The sequence below is a fragment of the Sorghum bicolor genome, chromosome 4, assembly GCF_000003195.3.
Source record: "Sorghum bicolor cultivar BTx623 chromosome 4, Sorghum_bicolor_NCBIv3, whole genome shotgun sequence".
NCBI classification, from domain to species: Eukaryota; Viridiplantae; Streptophyta; class Magnoliopsida; order Poales; family Poaceae; genus Sorghum; species Sorghum bicolor.
Window position 1 is genome coordinate 9,750,700 of NC_012873.2, and position 22,103 is coordinate 9,772,802.

A 22,103-nucleotide genomic window follows, 5' to 3' on the forward strand; every position below is an offset into this window, starting at 1 on the left:
ATTTTATAAAATTTTTTTAGGAACTAAACAAGGCCTAAACTTCAAAAAAATCGTGGGGGTTAAATGGTTCATATATATTGATAATATTGTTTTTTTTTTCTTCCGGTCTTGTGGATTTCAATTGCTAAATCCGTACTGCATGGTGAGATGTGATGTGGCACGCATGACTACATGATTAGGTTTCCTTGGGTCATCTCTACGACTCTACACGCATATGCTTATATTAATTTAATTACTATAGTAGGAGTAAATATTTTAGTGCTGGTCAGATGCCTTTAATTTGTTCTCCTATCTTTCAGTCATATATAGTAACTATTGTTTATGAGTGACCAGCTAGCTAGTCCAATCTATGGAACTTTCTTCAATTCAGGTCATGTGACGCATCGCTGTGAAGATCACATCTGTAGACGTTGGCATGCCATGCAATGATATGATGGCGATGCAAGTTACCACGGCTTGCACGCACGACACACAACCATTATAATAGAAGATACAAAAGGGCTTATGAGTTTATTTATTATGACATTGGATGCCACGAATGGTTGCAGCACTACACTGGTTGCAGCACTACACTATGATCACAAGGCATTAGATGCTCTTAAGTCGTCCATGTACTCATGCGATAGCACGTGTTCTGGATGCCTTGATCTGATTCTGACCTTTTTTATCCAAAAAACATTATCATATATATATATATATATATATATATATATATATATATGATTTTTTTAATACTTAAAAGAAAAAATACATGCCTGTGCACTTCTGGTCCAAATTAATTTGTAGAGACGGTTTTCGCAACCGCACCTACACGCAATGGTGCACATGCATAGAACTCAGCGTGTCTTTTAGACTAGCATTAGTTGAGAACAAGCTATTGGAATGTCACAGTTTAGTACAAGAGTGCCTCATATTAATTTAAATGAGGATAACGATTTGGTTGCTCAATAGAAATGGCACTGTAAAATCTATGTATAGTTATCTACTCAACAATAGTTTAATAGTTACTCAGGAGATTTAGTTGGCGTATGAAAGTACCTCTAAGAAAGATAACCTTGCCAAGAGAAACTGGAATGATAGTATGAAATGTTGCATTTGTAGTAAATCTAAAACAATTCGATATTTGTTTTTTAGTGTCTTTACGCTTGATTTCTTTGGTGTATTTTTGGAAATAACCCACCAAGACATTCACTCCACTTTTTTAACAATTGATCAAAACTAGCTAGGTGGTACTAAGCATAATCAATTGTTATTGAAGAAGTTGTAGCTATGTGTTGGGCAATCTGGCTCATAAGAAATGACTTGGTGCTTGATAAATGCTCCACAAAGTCTTCTATGGGTACTCTTCGGAGAGACGCAGTGGCTCAGGTCGGGCTCAATTGCAGAGCTCGGATGACAATAAAGGGTGCATCTTAAAGGCACGCAAAACCCTGGAGTCAGGATCAAGCAGCTTCTTCGTCGTTGTAGCTAATAATGGCTAGTCGTTTACTTTTCATATTGGACTTTAGTGGTGTGTGTACGTGCTTGTATTAAGTTAAACTTTGAGGTGTATGAGTTTTATAAGACGCTTGGTCTGATGGTTCTTCTCTAAAGAAGTATGAAGCCAAAACTCTTTTCATTATTAAAAAATCATGTATTTATACGGGTGGGTGTACCAATACCCTTGAAAATCAATTTCTTGAGATGATCCACCTTATGATAAGTACGTGGCTAATTGCATGGTCACACATTTTAGCACAAAGTACACACGTGTGTATTCTCGATGAACATGTGACAGCAAGTCAGCAAGCCTCATGTGACACCTCCTTACTACCACGCTGTATATAAGCATTTATGAAAAATTTGTATTATTTGTTATTACTTTGTATTAACTTCTTGTAATATCACTTCGTGTGATAAAAAAAATTGGTTTTTTAATGAAACTGGAGCTGCAAATTATAATTGCATTTGTTCATGTGCAAGTGTTGGAAATGTGCTGGCTTTGACATTGATACAATTTACAATGCACTCATGGAAGTGATGTGTTGCATTCATTGATGCTGTCAAGTCATCAACTTTTGCTCGTACTTGACTACTTGCACTACCAGAAAACTGAGTATCTTTGAGGGCTAGCAATTTCCTTGAGGGGCGAAATTAAACCCCCAAGGATATACAATTACCTTGAGGGTTGTATAAAACCCTCAAGAAAATGCATATTCTTGAGTGCTGAACCAAACTGCCAAGTTAAATCTATATTTCCTTGAGTGCTAGTTGAAACCGCCAAGGTAATTCTATGTTTCCTTGAGTGTTATTATAAACCACCAAAGGTAATTCACATTTCCTTGGGTGTAACTAGAAACCGCCAAGGAAGTTCTAGTTTCTTTGGGTGTAAACCCTCAAGTAAATTATTGTAGCTGCCAAGGAAAAAAACAGTTTATAGTCATATTTCTCTTAACCACCGATATAGTGAACTCATTGCATTCTTGTTAGTTAGACATTGCATTTTATAGACATAAACGCTCCATTGACATGTTTGGAAAATGATATATAATTTTTGTTAGTAAATTAATCCAATAAAAGTTATAATTTTGTGTTGTTATGCATTAGAGAATGCATATACTAGCACTTAGCTTGAGATGCTTGCTTATTTTAAAGCTAAAATGTAACATAATATCGTATGGAGGCAAAGTTTATATCAAAGTTATAGAGCCCAAAGAGATATACAACTTCTTAGTTGATGAAATTTTCATTTGAAATTATTTGAGGTCCATAAAATATGTTTTAAATTATTAGAACTTTAAACTTTAAATTTTTTGAATCTTTCAAATGACCTCAGATAGAGATACAACCTAAACCAAAGTTATAGTACTCGATGAGATATAAAACTTTATAATTTAAACTTTTTTCATTTGAAATCATTTAGGTTCTCAAATATTCATTACAAGATCCACTAAAGTGAAAACAAAAAGAAAGAAACATTCATTTAGTCACAAAAGACTTCGTGGTGTAGTGGTAAGTTAGTTTCACATACAACATCAGGTCATGAGTTCGATTCTCAGCTACAACAAATATGGGATTGTTTCTCTTTTGTTTCATGCATATCCTTGAGGGTCATCGGCACTCAAGAAAACATTTATCCTTGGGTGTTTTTATATTTTCTTGAGTGTCATTGGCACTCAAGGAAACCTATATCCTTGGGTGTCATTAGATTTTCTTGACGATATTAAAAATCTGACCACTGATTTATTTTCTTGACGGTTTAACCCTCAAGGAATTGATTTGTGGCAGCCGGCACTCAAGAAAATAGTATTTCCTTGTCTCTCTACCCTTGGCAGCCATTTCTTGAGTGCTAGCCGCCAATATTGATTTCCTTGGCGGTTTTAGGGGTTTCCTTGAGGGTTTTTGACCCTCAAGGGTATTCAGTTTTGTGGTAGTGTTGGGTATTCATGTGTAAATGTTGCTTGAAGCAGAACGTGGTTAATTAGTGATGGATCGGACTAGAACTAGGTTTAGATGGAACCAAGGTTTTGGGACAAAATTCTTTTGAAAGGATCCTTGATTGTTCAGGCTAGAGAGAGAAGGGCATGTGAGGACTTACTGACGTGTGAATTAATTTGTGACTCGATGTTAGCGTGTTAATAAAGAAATCGGCTATTGATGTGTGAAAATTTTAGTTCTAGAATGAAGATATATAAAGATACTATGGATGGTGATATTATACTCAAAGTAACTAAAGTCCTACCAGTCTTTCCCGATGGCTGGAGGCCGGTTATGATAAATAAACGGACCAATTCGATGGAGTAGGATCCACCCAAACCGATGGTGGAATATTAGGCACCTAACATGTCCATTGGCTGCACTTCACCTTTTGAAGTTGACATGGATGCATCAGTGTCTAGAGATCCAAATCCACTCTGATGTTGAGACTCTTGGTGAGATGTATCCCCTATAATTTTAAATATGCACTTACTTAATTTGGCTGTGTGGAGTTAAGCGTCTAGTAAATACCATGACATTTAATTTAAACTTTGACCAACAATGTTTATTCAATTATTTAGTTAAGTAAAAAATTATTATAAAAAGGTGCTTTGTAATCTATCTATTTGCACGATATAAAGAAAGACAAATATCTTATGACAAAAGTCACGGTGTCAACATATATTTAAAAACCTACGTACGGTGCTTATCAACAGTGTTACGCTCACACATGCATGCTAGCTAGATATATAGATCTGTGTTATGTTTTTTTAAGGAGGCCATCTAGCTAGCACGTTTAGAGGGCCAAAACACTTGATTTTTGGACCATTGATCTCCTCGTCTAACGGTTTACGGCTCTCACCAAAACCTAACTTTGTCTTTCCATGAAACTTGACGCGTTGTTGCTGCCCTCCGCCCACCGCATGCGGCGACCTCCTCCTTTCCCTCCCCTCCCACCGCTGCCATAGCCATAGGTGCCCCCGCCCCGACCTAGCCCGACTGCCTTCTACTTTGGTAGAACCTTAATCACCGTCATCCCCTTGTCTCCATCCCCATCGCTTAGCTAGCCTACCTCCTCCGAGCCCTTCTAAACCTGTAGAGAGGGAGAGCTAGAGAGAGGGCGTTGAATCCTAGCCACCGCCACCGAACCCTAGCCGTCGTTGTTATCTTCTTTGTCAGTGCAAGCAAGGGCGCGCTGGTGGGGTGGAATCGAGTGTTGCAACACTTGAATGGTGTATAATATTCCTCTTTTTAAGTGTGATGAAGGATGGAGAGTAGAGATAAGAAGTTGTCTCTAGTACACAAGTTTGTTTCATTCTAACTCCTAACAATCACAATCCCTTAGTTTGGGATGAAACGAACAAGACCTAATAGAGCGTAGGTTACTTCTTTGGTTTTTTTTACATATCTATTTTGTCGTCCTAAATCAAATATTCATATTTTTAACCGTTAATTTTAAAAAAAATATATAGATTCATAACACAAGATTTATGCTTTTAGCTTTGTAGTGAGAAATGTTTCTGCAACAACAACAATAATAATAATATAGTTTGCATGTTGTGAAACTAAATATTTAAATAGATGGTAAAAAATATTAACATTTGAGTAAAAATAGAACAACTCATTGTCGTGGCAAATTCACTCGTATCGTACCATGCAACAACGTTCGAGAAAAATAGCTGTCGTCTTTTATCTCTGTCTCTCTGCCCCTCTCGCGCTCGTTCTCCTTGCCGACCGACGCCGCCGCCGCCGCCTGCGCCTCTGTCGTCTCTCGGCTCTCGCCCAGCGGCAGCCGGCCACCAATACCGCCACCCCTCTCATCTCCCCTGCCTCAATCGCACCCATTCCACGCGCTCAGCTTGGGCTATTGCCGCCTCCCGGAGCTGAGCGCCCGGATCCGAGAGGAGGTGTCGTCAACCCGTGCGGACGGGTGGGAGTTGGGACAAGGCGGCGGCTCCGGCCTCCGGAAGACCGCGGCGAAAACCGTGGGCGACGGGACGAACTGCGGATTGAGCAGCTTCGATCCGTCAGGGGCGAAACACGATCTCCGTTCCTCCTTCCCTAAATCATCTTCTCCCGGTCCCGGCCTCCCCCAGATTCCCTCCTGCTCTCCTCTCCGGCCACGACCAGGGTTGTGCTTCGCCGCCGCCGCGACCTTGACTCGTCTGCGCTAGCTTCTCCTGATTTGGAGACGCAAGATGGTACCCATCTCTTTACCCCCTTGACTTCCCAGAATTACATTTTACTCGTATAGGATCTGGATATTGTGTACCTTCTTTGTGTGGATGGATGGTGTTATTAGATTACTCTGTTCACCTGTGCCTGTCAGCATCTGGATAGTCTTGATATTGTAATGTGTCTGGCTGTCTGAAATATTGTGTCATGGTGTATATTCCATTTCCAATTGGATCAATAATCAATCTTGCATGTACCTGTGGCAAAGTTGTATTCATGATCAAGACTCGATGATTAGCCATTTTAAATATGCTTATTGTGAAACAGATAATTAGAAGTTCTCAGAATGCTGAATGCTAGAACTTAGGGAAGCCTGTCATAAGGTGTAGATATCCTACTCCTACAGGTGCACAGGCCTATTTAGTAGCACATTACCAGCATTTGTTGCAGAATCAAATGGGATCAAGGGCATGTTCGAGACATTTTGTAAACTAGAGTGTGAGACTATTTTATTATAGTTAGTTATAGAGAATCGAGTACTTCACTAAGTGTTGTCAATTACAATGCAGAATTATGTGAGATATTTGTGGTACTGTCTTACAAGAGAAACAGTGTTGTCTGATTAATTCATCAATGTGTTGCTACATATCCGAAAGTTATAATCTGACAACTAGAGTGTGAGACTATTTTATTATAGTTAGTTATAGAGAATCGAGTACTTCACTAAGTGTTGTCAATTACAATGCAGAATTATGTGAGATATTTGTGGTACTGTCTTACAAGAGAAACAGTGTTGTCTGATTAATTCATCAATGTGTTGCTACATATCCGAAAGTTATAATCTGACAACTTGTTTTGATGCCTGGATTGAAACTAATGACATGGGTCTTCTATATTCAGTTTTTAGCTCACAAGGTATTACCTCCGTTCCAAATTAAAGGTCGTTTTCGCTTTTCTAGATACATAGTTTTTACTATTTACATAGTGTATACCTAGGTGCATGATAAAAGCTATGTAGTATGTAACTAGAAAAGCCAAAACGACTTATAATTTGGGATGGAGGAGTACAGTACTTATATTAGCTGCTTCATCTTCAAAATAAAACCAGATGAATTGTGTGCACATAATATTCTGCAAGAGTGCAAAACTGTGATTAAAGAAGAAATCGACACCAATAAAATGGGAACAAACAAAGAAATTTATGATGCTCTACAAGACTAACCAAATTTCCAGATTGCTGTCTTGTTATTGTATGGTGAACTCTTCTTACAGCAGTTGAGGTAGTAGAACAGAAGAAAAGTCAGAAAATAAATGTTGTGGAATTATACTACTTCATTTGGAGTTAAACCGTTAATGAAACCTTTTCGTGGGTTATTTACTTTAGATGGGTCTTTTCTTTTGATTTTTCCATATTGGTTATAATAGTTACATTTTGGTTCTGATTAATTGATGATATCTAAGTGCAGTGTGGTTTTAAGAAACACTAATAATAAATGCATGAATTGGATGGCCAGGTTTATCACTCTAGTTTTGTTGATGATGATGGGATCAAAAAAGCTTGCAGCTGTCCTTTGCTTCCACTGAAAACTCATATCAAGGGCCCAGCACCAGCCTCTGACCCTGGTACCATGGCTACACCGAATTCATTTGATGATGTACTACTACTTTCACTACTATAAGACCATTTTCTTTTTTTATGTTCATGTTATACAGATAAAGCGGACATTGTTGATGAAGCCATAACTTTCTTTCGGGCCAATGTTTTCTTCAAAAATTTCCATGTCAAAAGCTCAGCAGACAAGTTATTGATCTATTTGACGTCTTATATCAATATTGCCTTAAAAAGACTAGAAGGTTGCCGGACACTAGCTGTTGGGACTAAGGCAATCATTAATCTGGGATTGGAGAAAGTTCCTGTACCTGGGGAACCAGGGTTTCCTTTCCCTGGACTTTTCACTCTTCCCCAGTCCCAGGAGGAAGCAGGTATACAGTTTCGTCTACAATTGTATGCACGTATCTTCTTTTTTCAAGACTAGTCTTTTCTATGGATAAAAGTAATATGCTACTCATTATTATTTTCACATGATTATGTGTGTTGTGATAATTTAGACTAATTAAGTCAGTAAAACATTCGTGTACCCATGGATTCTAATGATAAATTGACTGCATTTCTGTGTCTGAATGCAGAATTGTTGAGGAATTATTTGAAGCAGATAAGGGAGGAAACAAGTGGAAGATTGCTCAACTGTGCATACAGAGCTAATGGCTTTCCAAACAAATGGTGGTTGGCTTTTGCTAAGAGGAAGTTCATGAACATTGTCATCCTTTAGACTTGGGCTTTTTGTACCAACAGGTTTAAACTGTTTTTTTCTCTTATGATCATGTGAAGTATCCACACAAAAAAGATAGTTATCCTACATCTTAGAGTGGCAGGCCAAAGATTTTGATGAGAGGATCGATAAATGCCATAAGTTACACTATTCGTCCCCAACTTTGCGATGGGTAACTGTGGGAACAGTAATTGCGATGTTGTCTTGCTATTTAATTTCCACCCCTTGTTTTATCGGAGAAACGAAACCTGATACTAGGTATGTTCTCCAATGATGTGTCTAAGACGAGACAGTACATATGTTCTTAGTATTGTACATGCTGCAAATGTGGCATATATGTTGTAAACTTGTAATTGTTAATTGTCCATGGTAATTTCCCTGTCTCGTAAAGTTTACAAATTGGTCTACAATGTAAATAAGAGGGTGGGGGAACTGGATGATTATTCATAGTATGGGAAACCGATGTTTCGGTGTAGGTTTGTATGCTGCAGATGTCAGCAAGTGAGAAAATGAGATGCACCTTCATATGCCAATACTTTAAGCTTACTGGCGGTTTATTTGATTACTCCCTCCGCTTGCAAATAAATGCACATCTTTCTTTCTAAGTATTAGAAATATATATCAAACAATATCAATATTTATGTAAATAAGTATATTTTATGCTCAATCTAATAATACATATTACATATGGTAAATATTAGTATATTTTTTTATATATTTGGTTAAATTAAAAAAATGACTTAGAAAACAAGACATGCAGTTTTGTGGACGGAGAGAATATAATGGAAAGAGAAGGTAGGGATATTTCTGGAAAAGAAACAGAAGAAGAGCTTGTTTGTCATGAATAGTTTTTGAAAGAATTCGGAACTTGTCCACAGACTTGTTCGTTTGGCTAATAAGCCAAGGTAGAAAGTACTGCTGGCTGATTTATTCTGAAAGAAAAACACTGTTGAATAGCTGACAAATACAGCTGATAAGTACAAAGCCTACTAGGATCCCCAGCACAGCTCCCCTAGCGGTTACTCCCGCTTCACCACCGCTTTCCTCGGCGGCTCCCTTCCCCGATGCCCTCCCTCCACATTCGCCAACGCGGTTACCTCCCGCGGCACCACAGCCACCGCCCACCCTCCTCGGCAGCTCTATTCCACTGATGCCCTTCCTCCACGGAACACCTTCCACAGCAACCCTCCCTCCTCCCCGCAGCACGCGTCTACTGCAACGAATTTGAGACCTGCTGCTAGAATAGATGCAAAGCCCTCAAATCACCTGATTTAAGGTTTCCTAAGGCTCCAGGGCCTTCTGCAGTGTAAGCTCAAAGTGATTTGAGCACTGCTCTGTACACTGCAGCACGCACGTTCAGAGACGAGTGACATGAGACTCCACAGCTAGGAAACCATGCCAACATTCGTCCTTTCAGAAATGAGTATTTCTCTACTCGTCCCCATCAAATGGGCAAAGCAGCAAGAAAATAACTTGACAGAACCAACCATATCCACTCAAATGAGCAGGATGTAGACTTGTTAACAAGGATTACATAGTAAGGGTTCAAACAATCTATTATGAATATTTAACCACCATATGAAACTGGGCTACACAAGTAGATCATGCTGCAAGCAATAGCCATTAACAAAGTTCTAGCATAGAAAATTAGACTAAGCAGAATATCCTGAATATCTGGAGTTCCAATTGGCAGAAGGATAAGTCTACGCAGACGCTTGAATGTTCTCTGCAAGGAATGCCTTCCCCGGGGCACGCTTAGAGAGGGGACCATGAACACCGAGCAGCTGCACAAAGGCCAAAAGATGAACCAGTATTAAATAGATTGGCCACTTATAGAAAAGCCCATAAAGCAAAAGGTAATATTCTGTACATTCGAATTGAATCAGAACAGAAACCATTATTCAAGATGAGTTCTTCATGTGAAGCATATGATATTAAACAGCAACACAAATAAATAAATAACTGAAACAACATTTTTACCTTAGCATTGACACCATCAGGTGCAATCCTACCCTCGCTCTTGTACTTCAGATACTCAGCACGGGTGAACTTGGTAAAACCCCTGAAAAAAAAAGACAATGCACCAAACAAGTCAAATCCAAGCCTTTCATCAATGCCGTGACATGACACTGGGTTCAACAGCAAAGGATCTTCATTCCCACATACCACTTCCTGCTGCGGATGATCTTTTGGCGGCCAGGGAACTTGAATTTGGCACGGCGGAGGGCTTCTTCAGCATGATTAGCATTGCTTTCCTTGCAGCGCACAGAAAGGAGGACCTGACCAATGTCCACACGAGCGCAGGTACCCTGGGGCTTGCCAAAAGCACCCCTCATTCCAGTCTGGAGCCGATCAGCCCCAGCACATGAAAGCATCTTGTTGATACGAAGGACATGGAATGGGTGGACCCTCACCCTCAGGTGGAAGGCATCCTTCCCGGCACTCTTGGTCATGTACTTGTTGCAAGCAATGCGGGCAGCCTCAAGAGCCTCACTGGAAACATTCTCCTTCTCCCAACTCACCAGGTGGACGCAGAAGGGGAACTCATCCACTCCCTTCTTCTTCATCCCAACATCATAGATCCTGATCTTGGGGTCAGGGACACCACGGCAGTACCTTGACTTCGGGTATGGCTTGTTCTTGATCTGGCGGTAGCATCTTGCTGGTCCTGGAATAAGCAAGGACCTAGTTACAACCAATGTGCAGAAAATGATATGGAAGCATACCATATCATTAGAAATACAAATGCAGAGAAGGAAAATAAAGCACCCACAGCAACATGAACCTCTACACCATTACTTCATTACATAGGTGTAATATAAAACAAATCAGAACCAGAACTTCAAGCTTAAAAAAATAAATCAATGACTCAGTGCAAACACCGCATAGTCATTGCTATTCTACCAAGAAATCCTGTGGATCATAAAACATAGATACTCAATCAAGTGACATCATTGCTCAGGTTTAGAAAGAAATAAAATCAGTCCATAATTCATACAAGATTATCACAGTATACAACAATTCACTGTAAACAGAACTCGTACATCACACAAAATGAATGCCAATAAGATATCAATAACATTGTCGGCACTCTTAACAGAATAGAGTAATAGTATTAAACAGGTTCTAATCCTTGTTAGATGTCCACAGAAAGGCGAGTATTCTGGTTGTAATGACAAAGCTATCCACTAAGAAATAATGGAAACTGATCAGAGAATCAGAGATCAAGAATTCTATGTTTGATGAAACAAGACGTAGTTACGAATCAGTGATCCTAGTATCGACAAACAGGCCATGCTTGCTAGAAACAAAATTTTAAACCAGAATTAACTCTATATGCTCCGCCGAATCACGACGCCATTAATCTCATTCTGCACCAAACTGGCTAACTACAACTGGGAAAAACAGAATTCCGAAAAATCATCACCAAGACAAACCACGTAAGTGTCTGGATGGCCCAGTACTATTGGATCTAACAGCCACAAAATCATGTGCAGATTTCTCGTAGCTCATAATACTCGCATAACCTACGGGCAACGGCATCTAACGAACACCACAGGGATCCCAGCAACGTAGAGAGAGGGACTTTGGGCGGAAGAGGAGGCTAGGCGTCGATCTTACTCCTCCCCATGGCGACGGCGGAGGCGAGTCGACGTGGAGAACGCGGCGGCGGCAGGGAAGAACCCGGTAGACACTAGGGTTTGGACTTTGGAGGGCCTGGATTATATATGCGGTGGCCGGTGAGACGAGTGGCGTGCGCTTCTGTGTGGTGTGAGCTTGGGCTTGGGTCCTCAATCGTGTATTGTGGGCTAGGCCATCCAAGGCCCATGTGATTCTCAAAAAAAAAACCAAGGCCCATGTGAACCCGAATAATGGTGAAACGTATCCCATCTATTTTCGTATTTAGTCTAAAAAAAAATCTATTTTCGTATTTTGCGGGGAAATGCGGGATAGGAAGCGGAATGATGTGTTTTCCGTATGTTTTTTTATGAGGGCTAATTTTTACCTAACATTAGTTAAAACTGGCTCTAGTACATCAAAACAGAAGAACTGATAGGTGAGCTAATTTATTTGTAAATTTTTCAGATAATTGTTAGCCAATTAGATAAATAATTATAGTTGAATTAATTTTTAGCTCGAACAAGTAACTAGCCATGTGTATCAAACAAGTCTAAATACAGGATAAGCTTTAATAGTTACTATTGTAGCAACCTTGGAGCATTAGATTTTTATACGACAAATACTAGTTCAAGAATTCAGAAAGCCCTTCCGAGGGGCATCAAGTGAGGCACTTCAACAAGAACCAAACATGTCAAATACCACACATTAAGCTCTATAAGCTCTGTCGTGATCTCTTAGTTTAAGTTTTCGGTTGCCATCAGTATTTGTTTCTTTCCATATTTTCGCTGTCCTACTTTCATTCCCCTTTCTGACAATCAAGTCTCGTTCTCGTTTCCCATGACGGTTAAGGTGGTTTTCAGTATGTTTAGTCCATTTTCATCTCTAAGATGGAGGCCAACATTCCATTCCCCAGGTCTCATGGTAAGCTTTTTATCCATTTATTTTTTTAAAAAAAAAGTTGGCCATGTCTTAACAACACTTTTTTTATACTGTTCATCTCTAGCATGTATACCTTGCTCTCGGTGGCAAAGATTGGCATAGAAATGAGGGAGTAGGCAAGAGAGCTAGATCAATATATGTGCTAACCATGCCATGTGTAGTCACCTCCATAATTGAGGTCTCGTGTTTCTAACAGAGATATGGAGATGAGAATATTTCATTTCTATGTCCTCGTCGGCTTGTGCAAACTTGTATTGTCTAATATGACCAAATCTAGGGCACCAGATAATGCAAAATTGAGCCTGCATTCAGCACTATGCATATTTGCATAAGAGCCTATGCAAGCAACCAAACATGTGCAAATTACTTACTCCCTCCGTCCCACAAAAAAACGCAATTCTAGCAATGAATCTGGACACTGTATGTCCAGATTCATTACTAGAATTGCGTTTTTTTGTGGGACGGAGGAGTACTGCATTACACAAGATTGGACAGGCTAAAAGCATCTCTAACTCACTCTCTAAATTGTCATTTAGATAGTCTTTTGAATGAAATTCGCTATCTGTATGTTGCTATCTTTCAATAGCTTCTTTATATCCTTTGCTTTGGGAAAAAAAACGGTAGCCCTACTTTTATAGCAAGAGTATAATCATATTGATTTCTGTAAACAGTAATGAGGTGTCAGCAACCTGTTTGCAGGTAGTAAAAATCTACTTACTTTCCGTCAGTCCAAAAATTTGTATGGACTTGTCATTTAATAATAACTGGTTCATACAATAATAGATATGCAAGGAATTGAGCCTATATGTTGGTTGAGGGTACGCCTTGACCACCCAAGCTCGTGCTCGACTTGTGTTTCCTTTTTTCCAAAGATGCTTACAACATAGCAAAAGCTGTGTTGACTCCTCTATATAAATGATCAATCAATTGAAAAATGAAAGCACCATTGATGAGATGAGAATTGTGTTTCACTTTCATACCACCACCAGCAGCTTTGCTTGGTGAGATGGCAATGGTATACTTAGCTATCGTTCAAGAACTATAAATAATAAGAACAAGTATTATTCCTTGCTTCACACCAATGAGAAAGATGCACAGAGAAATGTTTAAAAACTACTTTTTTTTTTACGAAAGTTCCATGCACATATATACCTTGACGCAGTAAACTCCACGATGATCCACTGAAAACTTCAGTACATCAACAGTATCATGAAACTGTGCGTGCTGTTAATTTGCAGGGCTAATGAATGGCAGGGCAGCTCTCCTTTGGCAGGGAAAGGCCAGAAAACTGCTCATGACTCTCTCAGCCTTCATGCCAGAGGAGAGCTGCACTGTGATTCTCACCCTGAGCTACTTCTCTTGACCTCCTTCAACTGCCTGCTGTTGATGCTTGTTCAGATCCTCTTTTTCCTCCACTGTTTCCTTGCCTTATAGTTTTATGTTTCCAAGGCCTATATATACCACAAAGCTCTCCTGCCGAAATCTGGATATCCCTCCGAATATGCTCAAATCAGGACCATGTTCGAGAAGCTAACTAACTGTCACTTTTGAGTTTGGTTCATGTAGATCGAATTTCTTCCCTCATTGTTACCAATTGATTGCAGATGACATGCTTATATCTCTTCTTGCATTGGAAAAGGAGGCCGGTATTAACATAAGCGCATGCATCCAGTGAACCATGCCTGAGACATGTCCTTTTCAAGATCCTATTGATGCTATGCTTTGTCGTGGGACATTCTTATGGATCTTCCCTTGATAAATCTAGAATGGATCTGATTCTTTTAAGAAAAGAGATAGCGATAGCTTTGCATGCAGGTTGAAGGGCTTTTGGATCTTGAAAGGCCATGTGGAGCGTACATTTAGCACTGCTGCATGATCGGGCATTAGCACCGGTCGGGAAGGGCCTGTTGCTCCGGTTCCCGAGCCGGTGCTGCCCTTCCGGGACTAAAGGCCCACCCTTTAGTCCCGGTTCTAGCAACCGGGGCTAAAGCCCCCCCTTTAACACCGGTTGGTAACACCAACCGGTGTTAAAGGGTCCTGCCAGGGCTGCCACGTTGCAGGACCCACCAACCGGCGTTAAAGGGTTTCTTTTTCTTTTTTTTTGGTTCACTTCTTCGGTTCTGTTTATTGTTTATATATAATATATAATAATAGGTTTTTCAATACATGTTTTGCTGATACAATAATATATTTATATTACACGCATATTAAGCATATATAAATGAAAATTATAGGCTTAGCTTAATAATTAAGCTTTGCCTATAATAAAATGAATAGACCACATCAAAAATTAAATATATATGTAAAAAGCTTTATATATATATAGTTTTATATGTACAAAATTCGTAACACATATATATATAGAGTTTTTTCTCCCAATGTCTACAAACGATACAAATGATCATCGTTGTTTGGAATAAGAGTTTCGTTGCCGTTGAAGTGAAACTCGCCGTTTGGATTGATCACTTGGTCGCGGAGAAATCCTGCTATCGTCTTTTGGATAGCTTTGATTCGGTCTTGTTGTAGGACCTTTTCCCTCAGCCATTCCGTCTTTAATTTGAAATAAATAAAAAAGGTATTAGTTATCTAAGTTATTCAATATAATTCAGGAGATAATGAAAAGAGACATGTAACGTACTCTGAGCGTCTCTGTGGGTGTTTGATTGACTTGTGCCATCATGAATTTGCACACGTAATATGCACATAGATTGTTCACGGTCAATGAATCTTTCCCAAACCCTATACACAGCCATTGTGGATCGTGAACTAATAATTACAGAGTCATATTATGATATTTTTGTAGCTGAGATCGACATTACGTACCTTTGAATAACGTTTACCATTTGTTGATAATTTTCTTGTGGTTTTCTCATTGAGTCAAAGATTATCAATCGGTTCTTGGAAATTTCAATGACCATGAGTATCCAGTGAAAGCTGTTTACACACACACATATATAGGGTCAGTCCTATAATGTAAAATAAAATATGCATGCACTTAATAACTATATAACTCACTCGAAGTTGAAGGGGAAGAATATTTTTTGTTTTTCTTTTTGGTTCACAAAAAACCTCATAAGATTGGTGCAGATTTCTGTCTCATGATCTGCTGTCCACACTGCCTGTGGAGCCTTGAAAACAATATAAGAGTCAACGAACCCAATACTATTGTCATTTCTCATTCTGAGCTCTCTCATTTGGTGCCTACATATATACATACAAATCCTAAGTGTGTAAGGATTATATACATGTAATTAAAGAAGTTAGAAGTATAATAAAAAGAAAAAAATACTTACAGACAAAAGCAGCTGACAAGAGATTTTTCAAGAGCGTCAAGGTGGCATAATTGGTGCAATTCTTCGAACTGCACGTATATGAGGTCATCTCCACGGAAGTAGTGATGTTGTCTAATACGAACAGAAATCTAATTCTCTCCCCTTTTAGACGCCTCAATGCACCATTTGTTTATTGCAAACATTTGTGTGCCGAGCTCGTGTAAACGCTTAGGGTCGAATAGACTCCTGCCCGGTTCATATCTTGCCCTCCATTGATCAACTACCTCGGCTTTTTCAAATGTTTGACATCCAAGAATGGCGGCAATTTCTTCCATATTTAAACCGCTCTAGCTCAGACAACGCTAAGGATTTCTTTGGCATCAAGTCTTCATTTGAGCCGTATTGATTTGGCACAATCAAAGGGGGCACCGGTTTTGATACTTCTCCGAGTTGTGGGACCCCCTTTCCTACTTCTCCGAGTTATGGGACCCCCTTTCCTACTTCACCGATTTCTTTGATGCATCCAAATTCTCGTATTCCTCCCCACGGTAGAGGATGCAGTCATTAGGACATGCGTGTATCTTCTGGTTTCTAATCCCAAAGGGCAGACAACCTGTTTTGCTTCATACGTAGTGGTGGGCAATTCGTTGCCTTTCGAAAGCATCATTTTTACGATCTTCAATAACTGCCCAAATGCCTTGTCAGATGTACCATTCTTTGCCTTCTATTGCAGCAATTCTAGTGTGGTACCCAGCTTTTTTTGCCCCTCTTCAGCGGTGGGATATAGCAATTTCCTGTGGTCCTCTAGCATGCGCTCGAACTTGGCTTTCTCTTTATCACTTTCACATTCTCTTTGTGCATCACGGATGGCATCACCAAAAGCATCATCGCCCCGATCATCTTCTGCCGCCACCTCTTCTTCATTATCTCCTCCCATTGCAACATCATTGAAGCCACCGTACTGAGCAATAATATTGGCTTGGTCCAATTCTTCTTCTTCTTCTTCTTCACCTTCATCCATTATAATCCCGCTTTCTCCATGTTTGGTCCAACAAATATAGTTTGGTACGAAACCAGACTTTAATAAGTGTGAATGAAGAGTTCTAGAGTTAGAATATTCCGTCAAATTCTTGCACACGGCACATGGACAGCACATGAAACCGTCCCTATTATTTGACTCGGCCACACTTAAGAAATAGTGCACGCCATTAATGAACTCTTCGGAGCGCCGATCGGCATTATACATCCAATTACGTGTTACCATCTGCATTAAATATAACATATATATTATGAAAACCATGCACACATATAGTTTCTCATCTTATTGCACAACATGTCTAAGATACATAGTTGATTAATTTAGGAAAGCTTGGCTACAACAAATACAATCGCAACTAGCATTAAAAAAACAAAACTAAAATGCACTTAAGCAACATAATTAGTTCGCGTCCGATCCCAACTATAATAGATAGATCATTCGCTTGATCAACATCATTGAACTCCTTTCGTCGGCTCACTGCCTCACCACCTTCAGCCTCAACCACCTGTGCAAAAGATTTCTTAATGTGTTCAATGTATTCTTCCCCCAGTACCAACCTGTACATCCGCCGGTACCGTTCCACTGAAATTAAAAGAGAAAATCAAAAGTTTAATTAATATCATTTTAAAAAATATGCACATATATAAGCAAATGTCTGGAAATAACTCACATTACGATCTGGACACTTGTAGAATATACGACCCTTGTTTACTCCCTCTTTCGACACTTTGTACTCCATCAAAATCTTCTGCCCACACTTGCCACAAGTAATGAGAGGGAGTTCCGGACGGTATCGCTTTTGAACCCTTGAGAGACCGAAGACCCGGTCACGGTTGCCATCTACTATCCATACTCAATTTTTAAACAATTATAAATTCCACATTTACTAGTAAACATGTATGATACAATGGACATTATATGTAGTAATAAAAATAAATCAAGTGATATTAACAAACCAATTAATTTGAACTATCCTACTTTATAAGATCTAAAAATATACTATAATTCATTCTTACAAAATACATTAAAACTAGGTCAACCATGAAATATGATATATATATATATGGATACTAATTCATGTGAATGATTCAAAATAACAAAGTGGATTTGAGCTAAAAAATGATGGGAATATCACAAGCCAAAAACAACATGAAAAAGACAAGAAAGGCTGAAGTTAGTCACCTCCAAGCACGAAGAGACGATGACGGAGTCGAAGAAGATCAACGATGGGCGTTGGAGATGAAGAACAAATGAAGAACAAGCAAGAAGAAGCTCCAAGAACAACAATGGTGCTCTCGGTTTCAAATGGGCAGAGGGGAGGAGGGAGCCGGCCTATAAACCGGACCTTTAGCACCGGTTCAGGGCAAAAACCGGTGCTAAAGGGTTACCCTTTAGCACCGGTTTGTAACACAAACCGGTGCTAAAGGGTTTGCCTCGGCCCGTGGCTCTGGCCGGTGCTAAAGGGGTCTTTAACCCCGGGCCGCAAAAAGACCGAGGTTTTTGGCCATTTTGAGCATCGACCAATGCCTCATTCTGTAGTAGTGTAGTCAGATTGATTAAATGACTGTTCATCCTATTTAGAATACAATATTGCTCATTAACCAACCAAAATAAAGCTCGTCACTCAGCAAGTGTCTATTGTGTAGAAACAAGTGTCTGAAGAGCAACACATTGTCTCTTTGTAAGGTTTAAGTTTTTAACTGTAAGATTTTTTTCCACAAATAAATGCATGCATGCTGATAATTATTTGCTTAGTTGGTGTATTATAATTTCAGCTATTTTGGTGAGCGGGTCAGTACCCAAGAATTAGCTATTCAGGACGTGTGCTCGGCGAATTATCTGAAAAAAAAATAGAGGATTGAGTTTTGAAGCTCATGTCTGCCAATCTTTTGTTAATGAAAAAATGGTGGTGCTGACCACATTTAGCATAGAGTAAGCTTTTACCAAAAAAAGAAATTGGCAAGCTTCCTTCCAGATTCACATTCTTTCACATTGAGTTCATTTTTCTTGCCGAATTCCGGTCAGCTCATGAGCAAGCATGTGTGGCCAAGTTTGGCACAAATCAAGCAGCCCCAGAGTTTTGGATGGATAATGTGCCTTTGGCACTTCCTAAATATCATGATGTAAACATCTCCTTAGTTGTGTACAAAACCAATATATTCAGTCCTAAATTTTCACCATAATAAAAAGATCAAACATCTCCTCAAGGACAGTAACAACGACCTCAGAATTTTAATTAACGTAATTCTTTTTTGTTCGTGAAAACCATGTCATGCTTTTCATAATTCAATTTCATTTGCTTGAAAAGACCAAGCTTACATACTTTGATGCCATTTGCCTGTGAGTAGCCCCTGTAGCATCAGTAGGTCATATAATTTGGCCATAGCGATGAAGAAAACTGCAAAGTATTTTTGCAAAAAGAAATGCATACTTCCACATTCATTCACAATATTTTCCCCTTATGTATGCAGAAAACATATCAAAATTCAACATCGTTATGGTTTTTTTAGAAAGGGGGCATCTTCACATGAGGAAAATATCAACGGGACATCTTCACATGAGGAGGGATATTAATCATATAACGATCTTGCATGTCTATTCAAAGGATTTGGAAAATAATCATGTGCTAGTGTCTTATGTTAGTGTTTACATGCTGTACTAACAATATCAAAGGGAAGAATATATGTGGAAAAAGGTTGCCTTTTCGGATCAGATGAGAATAGGGACTACTCTGATTTTCATGTGCAACTTGAAGACAGTCCTTAATAGGAAGCATATACAGGCAGCATATCCATATCCTTCGTCTTAACTGCTGCTATTTCTCTCTGTATATGCATATAATCGGTAGAACACAACACAAAGCGAGAAAAAGACACTTGGACTAGGATAGAAGAAGATTTGAAGATATAGGGCAGCTACAAGAGAATAAGGGTGATAAGCCCAACATTCGGTACTCAGGGTGAGAATCACAACATAATTCTTTTTTTTTTGGAAGATCGGGTTAGACCGGCTTTGTATTAATAAGTAGGAGAGGAGTACAATTAGCTTACATGCACGAGCAGCGCTACTAATGCTAGCTGCTGCTGCGGTATTAGTCCTATTACAGGCTTGTCTTATAAACTGTTTTTTTTCCAGCCAACAATATTTTTTTATAATAAATCAGCGAATGGTAGATAAGCGGATAGGCTTATTTCATTAAAGCCCCCGCCCTGGCCCAGTTCAAGGACGTGTCTTTATCACCATGAAAACCTCCTGCGTTGTCTTTGTTTCTTCTGAGAAGATGATTGCATTTCTTTGCTTTTGAATACTCCAAGCAGTCAAGATTGACAGGGAGTGTGATAATTTATCACCTCTACCTATCAGCTGGGATAACCAATCCTCAATGTCTAATGCCTTGCTCCGTTTCGAGGGGTGCAAGTTTTGGCAAGCGCTCCAGTTTGCCACCAGAGTCCAGACCATTATGGAGAAGGGTCAATCGGTAAAAAGATGCATAGCAGTTTCTATTTTTTTTCAGAGGACGCAGAAATAATTGCTTTTCCATCCCGTATTTGTAATGGAGCTACAGTCCAGAGCCTATCTTGCAAGAGGAACCAGAAATAGAACTTAGACCTCGATGACGCCCACGCTTTCCAAATGAGATTTGAAAAGTTTGTAGAGATTGGGCCTTCGAATTGAATAAAAATATTGTAGGGTGGTTTGGCCATACAAGCTATTATATGTGTTTACTTTTTGCCATACAACTCGAAAACCAAAAATATGACCATTAAACTATCGTTACTGGACTTACTTGACCATCTAGTAGGTTCCACAGGTGATTTTGTATTTTTTTTAAAAAAAAATCAATAAAACTAGTTAAAAAGAACATAACTAATTAATTCTAAATCACAAAATACAACACTAATTCCATTTTGTAAAAAAAATAATGTGTCCATTAGTGCAAGATTTGAAGGTATTTAGAACTTTGTAGTCGCATTAGTGGTTTATCGCAAGTAGTTCTGCACATTATTTATTCAAATCAACATTTTGTACTATTAAACATATAGGCCAGTGACCAACAAAATCATATTCAAAGTAGAGCACTAAATATGTTGTTTAAATTAACCAAATTATCTTTTCAAGGATGGCGTTGCAATGCTAATTGTAATGGTCGAGTATGGTCTATATGTGATGGAGTAAGGCACCTGCAAAGGTTGTTGTCTTCTAGATCTTCTGTTTACTCTTTTTCTGCTATGAATCTTTTAATTAACATTGGGTATAATTAATATAGCACGGAATGATGATTTAAATAGGTAGCAAACATGATTACGGGCAATAAACACTGGGAACAGAAACAGAAAAATCAAAAACTATATATATATATATATATATATATATATATATATATATATATATATATTGTGTGTGTGTGTGTTTTTGTACTGCTTTTATTTTTCTCTAATTGAAAACAGATTAGTTATGAATTTTTAAAAATAAAACTAGTGTTTATTATTTTTTAAGAAATACAAAACTATCTTTGAAACTGGCTAGGTGGTCAAATTCGTCTAGTATTGATAGTTCATTGGTCAAAGATTTTTAGTTTTAAAGTTGCATGGCTAAAAATAAATTCATACATTAGTTCAATGGCAGTAAAAAACATTCTCTTTTAAGAGCAACTCCAACAACTTGACTATTCTTATTTTAGGGACTATTTTATAATTTATATAGCAAAACATAGGCTCTATATGCTATCTGGTTTTGCAAAATAGGAATTGTCTATCCCTTGATTTTAGGTGGCCATATAAAGCCAACCATGGGCTCTAGCTATTTGAAGATGAGAAATAGCAAGGTTGTTACAAATCTCTTCTCTTTTAAGAGTTTTTTATTTTAAAAAATGACTAAATTATGTGTTGGGGAACAGCTGCATCCTTCCTCCTGGTAGCGTCGAAGGTTATCCTTCACCCGAGGAACCTCCGACGCCTGAAGCGTCGAAGGATATCCTTCACTGGAAAAATACTAATGTTGACGACTCGTCTGGTCGTGCTAAGTGTGTGCAGGGACTGAGGCACCGGCGGAGGCCCACAGGCAAGGAAAGGGGGGAACCTCCGACCCTCCCGGGTCCGAGGATGGCGAGAGAACGCGGCCAGGCCGAGGGACCTCCGACTCGACCAGGCTAAGGGGGAACTCCCGGGGTGGCCGGGTCAAGCAACCTCCGGCCCAGCCAGGCTGAGGAACCTCCGACACCGAAGCGTCGGAGGATCCACGATTGGGCGGAGGATCCAAGCCTCCGACCAG

At 39.2% G+C, this 22,103-nt stretch overlaps 2 protein-coding genes across 2 annotated transcripts; one reads left to right on the forward strand and one right to left on the reverse strand.

Annotated features, from left to right (window-relative positions):
* Positions 5,071 to 8,480, forward strand: LOC8085570 (actin-related protein 2/3 complex subunit 3). Its single transcript, XM_002451794.2, has 4 exons — positions 5,071 to 5,657; positions 7,146 to 7,254; positions 7,345 to 7,614; positions 7,819 to 8,480. The coding sequence occupies exons 1-4, from the start codon at positions 5,655 to 5,657 to the stop codon at positions 7,959 to 7,961; spliced, it is 525 nt and encodes a 174-aa protein (XP_002451839.1). The 5' UTR covers positions 5,071 to 5,654; the 3' UTR covers positions 7,962 to 8,480.
* Positions 9,431 to 11,734, reverse strand: LOC8073823 (60S ribosomal protein L10-1). The gene is made up of 4 exons (XM_002453539.2): positions 11,583 to 11,734; positions 10,128 to 10,629; positions 9,942 to 10,023; positions 9,431 to 9,745 (listed from the first exon to the last, which is right to left on the reverse strand). The coding sequence occupies exons 1-4, from the start codon at positions 11,590 to 11,592 to the stop codon at positions 9,665 to 9,667; spliced, it is 675 nt and encodes a 224-aa protein (XP_002453584.1). The 5' UTR covers positions 11,593 to 11,734; the 3' UTR covers positions 9,431 to 9,664.